The sequence below is a fragment of the Octodon degus genome, unplaced genomic scaffold (genome assembly GCF_000260255.1).
Source record: "Octodon degus isolate 3935 unplaced genomic scaffold, OctDeg1.0 scaffold00074, whole genome shotgun sequence".
NCBI lineage: Eukaryota > Metazoa > Chordata > Mammalia > Rodentia > Octodontidae > Octodon > Octodon degus.
Window position 1 is genome coordinate 7475671 of NW_004524650.1, and position 4885 is coordinate 7480555.

At 44.5% G+C, this 4885-nt stretch overlaps 1 protein-coding gene across 3 annotated transcripts in view; it reads right to left on the reverse strand.

Moving 5' to 3' along the window:
* The window catches only part of Fnbp1l (formin binding protein 1 like), a 139394-nt gene extending 134806 nt beyond the window's left edge, over positions 1-4588 (reverse strand). For 2 of the 3 annotated variants that reach the window (XM_023720270.1, XM_023720269.1), the window contains exon 1: positions 4350-4588. In XM_023720270.1, the coding sequence (XP_023576038.1) occupies positions 4350-4373 (24 nt within the window). In that variant the 5' untranslated portion in view covers positions 4374-4588. Of the gene's footprint in view, positions 1-3630; positions 3747-4349 lie in introns of those variants that run through there. The other variant, XM_023720271.1, reaches the window with a different exon arrangement.
* Between the last annotated feature and the right edge of the window lie 297 nt (positions 4589-4885).

A 4885-nucleotide genomic window follows, 5' to 3' on the forward strand; every position in this document is an offset into this window, starting at 1 on the left:
AGGAGAATCACAATCCCAGATCTGAAATTATACTACAAGGCTACTGTGATAAAAACAGCATGGCACTGGCAAAAGAAAAAAAAAAAAAAAAAAAAACACAGAATCAGTGAATCAGATTAATAGGTACAGGACAACTCGACATCCTCAGCCACCTTATCCTTAACAAAGACATCAGATACTTTCACTGGAAGAAAATGAGCCTCTTGCTGGGAAAACTGGCTTTCCACATGCCAAAGATTAAAACTAGACCCATATCTTTTAGCATGCACTAAACTAAAAATCAAAATGAATCAAAGATCTAAATAATAAAACAGAAACAATCAATTGCATGACAGAATAAGTAGAACTCTTGAAGACATCAGTGTAGGCAAAAACATTATGTACAAAGCCCTGATTATATAGAAACTGTCACAAAGAATCAACAACTGAAATTCACAGCAAAAGAAACTACTACAGAGTGAAGACACCTTACAACGTGGGAAAAAAAAAAATGCTGGCCAACTACTTCTAGACAAAGGATTAACATCTAGACTATCTAAAGAACTGAAAAAAAAAAATCAGGACTCCCCCCAGACTTAAAGATCCAATCCAAAAATGTGCATCTGAAATGAATATACAGTCCTCAGATGAAGAAATAGCAAATAATAAAAACTGGTCATTTGAGAGATGTATATTAAAACAACTCTTGAGGTTCCATATCCAGAAAGCATATTATCAAGAATAGCAATTATCAAGAAATCACCTGCCACAAATGCTGGCAGGTTGTGGGAAAAGAGGAACTCTTCTTCACTGTTGGTGGGAGTGCAGGCTGGTGCAACCACTGTGGAAATCAGTGTGAAGATTCCTCAAAAAACTAAAACTAGAGATTCCATGTGACCCAAACTAAGCCCTTTCTTGGCATTTTCCCAAAAGAAGAGCATGATACCACAGTGACATATGCACACCCTTATTTATAACTGCACAGTAGATAATAGCTAAATCTTGGAGGAAGAACTTTTTTTTTTTCTTTTTTTTGTTACCAGGGATTCAACTCAGGACTTTGAGCTTGCCAGGCTGGTACTTACGCCACTCAGCTATTTCCCCAGCTAATAGCTAAATCTTGGAAACAACCTAAAGGCCCATCAACTGATGCATAAAGATAATGTTTATTTTAATACAATGAGGTATTACTCTGCCATAAAGAGGGATACACTTGAGACATTTCTAGGTAAATGAATGCACCTTGAAACAATACTCTTAAGTAAAATAAATAGACATATGTGTAAATACCACACTGTAATGTTAGAAATTGAAAGTGTAAATGATGACCAAAATGTGTAATAGCATTTGGGAAATGGGAAGAAACTTCAAATGAGAAGGGCAATAATAGGGACAACAATTTAAAAAAAAAAAAAAAGGAAAAAATGCAAACTAAGCTTTTGTAAATAAATGAGGGGAAGAAGGCTGGAGTGGAATGGGAAAGAAAGCGGTAGGATGATGTAACATGTACAGGTACAAAGTTCCTATGATGAATATGTCTATCTATAAAATATAACAATAAAAGAATCTACCTCATCTATTACCCAATACACATTTTACAAAGACTTCCAGAAGGATATTGCAAGTTTTGTCAAATGAAAGTAGCTAATAATATGATATAAATAACAATATCTTTCAAATTATACATTCTTAAAACTAATGGCCAACCATTATAGAGAAACTAAGACATAAAAAGTTTTACATAATCCTATGTATTAAATCAGATATTTGAACTACCTTCTAATTCCCAGAAACAGAGGAAATTATCCCTGGATAGCAAATTTTTAAACAAATCAAGATTGATAGCATATGTCTGCAAGCCCAGCACTCAGGCAGCTGAGGCGGTGTGTTCAGGTACAGCCTGGGCAATTTAGCAAGGCCCTTATGAGTTCCTGCCTCAAAATTTTAAAAACTGTTAAAAAGGCAGAGGATGTAGTTTAATGCAAAGGCCTTGGGTTCAATCCCCAATACTGCACACGTAAAAAAATTTCTCAATGGCAAAAGACTACTGTATAGGTGTTTATATTCCAATCAACTGGAAATATAATACCCTTATTCAAAACAAGAAATTGAGTCTAATTTTTCTAAGGTTTCTTCTACTTTCAGCAATAGTCCTCTACACCTACTTCTGTTAATCTAAGGTCTACATACACAGTTGATATTAGTTGATTATAAATAGTTTCTAACGTTTCCCTCAAGTCCTCTTAGAATTTTTAAAAATTTAAGAGAAAATTAAAAATATTTTGCAAAGATTTCTAAAACACATAAAACAATTATTTTTCCCCAGTACTAGGGACAAAATCAGGGAGCACAAAGCTTCATTCCTGCCATATATATAGATATATATATATATATATATCTTTAAAGGATACGTATTTTTTGAAGACAGATATCTCACTGAATTTGCCTAGGATAAGTGTCATTTATAATCCTCCTGCCTCAGCCTCCCAAATAGTAAAACAATTTTTAATTAGAACACACATTCCCATATTACTTACAGTTTACCTTTTCAAACTGCTGACGGCACTTAAATGCTTAAAGTAAACAAATTACTGGAGGCATTGGATGGCTAAAATTGCTTCTGAATGTATTATATCCTTACTTAAAAAACCTTTAAAAACTTCATTTTAGTATTTACTATTTTATTGCCTTTTCTTGAAACTTTTTCTACGGTGTGATACAAAGTAAATTTTTAAGCAGAGTTAAACTAAACAAGATTCCTCCACTGTTTTCCTATGGGTTAAAAAGCATTCTGAAACTTTAAATAAAAAGGCATCTACTTACCTTCTAGCTTCCTCTGACACTGGTCACTTAAGTATGTAAAAATAAACATCTTTTAATATAAATAGAAAATAAAAACTATTCAACTTTCGTTTATTGATGACACACTATAATCAACCACAGAGAGGAAAAGGAAAACGAAAAATAATGCTTCAGATCTAATGTAGGAGTTGAATTTCACATCGTTTATTTACATACAATCCTCCCCATCTGTAAAGCATTAATTTTATCTAAGAAACGGAATAGAGAGATTACCAAGGCATTTTTTTCCTAGGTGATCCGTTTATAAATTGGGCAAACATGTTGTCTGGAACGTTGTAGGGAAATGTTCTGGGTTGGCTAACTAGGAATTTAGTTAGATAAGCTCTAAAGCACCTTTCAGTTGTAAAATTCACAATAGAGGGGGGTGATTTCACCTTTCAATTCCCGATCTGCTTCATTTCCATCCTAACTGAACACACACATACTTAAAAGTTACTTCTTCCTTTTCTCTTCAGCGATTTCACATGATTCTCACAAACAAAAGGAATGGAAAAATATGCACAGGTGAGATTAAAAGGGGCGTGGCCGGAGCTCAGCGGATCTCGGGACAGCGCCCCCAAGCCGTGAGTTTCCCCGCGCACCTGAGAAATCACTGCCCTCCGCACCTCCACCCCAGCTGGGCGGTTTCCGAGCTAAATCTCCGACCTATTGCCCTCCGCTAGCACCTCGGCCAGACACTGGGCATTGTCTGGAACCTCTGGGGCCCAAGAAAGGCAAGGAGGAAAAACAGGGAGGACGAGTGGGAATAAAGAACAGAGGGAAATAAAGCAATCGGGAAGCCATTCACACCTTTTGGCAAAATGAGCTTTTCCCAACAATCACTTAATCTAACTCGGGTGACAAAGACGACCCACTGGCCCGAAGGCTGCAGCGAGCGTGGCGCAGCGGCATCCGCGAGCTCCACGGTCCAGAGCTGAGAGGCACAGAGAGGGAAATGGGCGTGTGGGCTGGGCCTGGCCGGCTGGAGCTCGAGCTCCAAACAAAAGCCGCCCAGCTCCCCCTACCTGGGACTAGGCCGGCGCCGCCCGGCTCCCCGCGCCGCCCGGCCGGCGCCGCCCCAGCCCGGCACACCCTCGGCGGGGCGGGGGTCTCTCGAAGGACGCCCTCCCGGCCCACGAAGAGCGCCCCTTCAGGACAATGGGCCCCTCCCCCGCCTCCAGGCGGGGGATACAAAGGGAGAGAGGGAAGAGCGGCGGCGCCCGGCAGGCGTCCAGAAAGTGAAGGCGGAGGCGGGAGAGTGGCCGCGGGAGGTTCGCAGTGGACCCGGAGCTGCGAGCCGCCGTCCCGGCCGAGGAGGGCGGCGGAGACTCGAGCGCTGACCGGCCGCCCCTAGACCCCCGGCGGAGGAGGGAGGACTGCTCCGCACACAAAGAGGCGCGGGACCCCCGCCCTGCTCCCGCCCAGGCAGACAAGGCTGGCGCTCTCCCCGCCGCCGACCTGCCTGCCGCGCTCTCCCAGCCCAGCTCCCGCGAGTCGGGGTCCGCGCGGGGCGCCCCTCGCGCACTCACCCACAGCTCCGTGCCCCAACTCATGGCGCAACTTGAGGCGACTCGGGCCGTCTAGCTGTCCGCCGGCTGTCCGCGCGTCTGCGCCTGTCCGCTCCGCCGTCAGTCCTTCAGACTTCTGATTTTCTGCTCGCAGCTCAGCGGCTCAGCCTCCAAAGGTGCCGCCACCGCCGGGTTCCACAGTAAGCAAGAAAGACGCGACTGGAGAATCCGCCGCCGCGTCCCCGCCTCCCGGAGCCAGGAGGGAGGGAGCCGGCCGAGGGAGGCGGGGCGCGAGCGGGGAGGGGGCGCGGTGCACCCTGGGATCGGGGCGGACCGGCGCGCCCACCGCGGCCGGTGGGGTCTCCTCCTGTTTGAGGTCCCTGTCCCCCCGTAGCTGTGGTCTCCGCTCCGGGATCCCTCCGGAGACAGACAAGTCCGACTGTGCAGCCGCTCCTTCCCTGCCTCCTGGAGGAAAGGGAGAGAAGAAAAAGACACCTGCTGCCCTTTCTCTGGCCTGACCCCCTTGAAGGAGGCAACTTCAGACAGCCGCCCTTCCT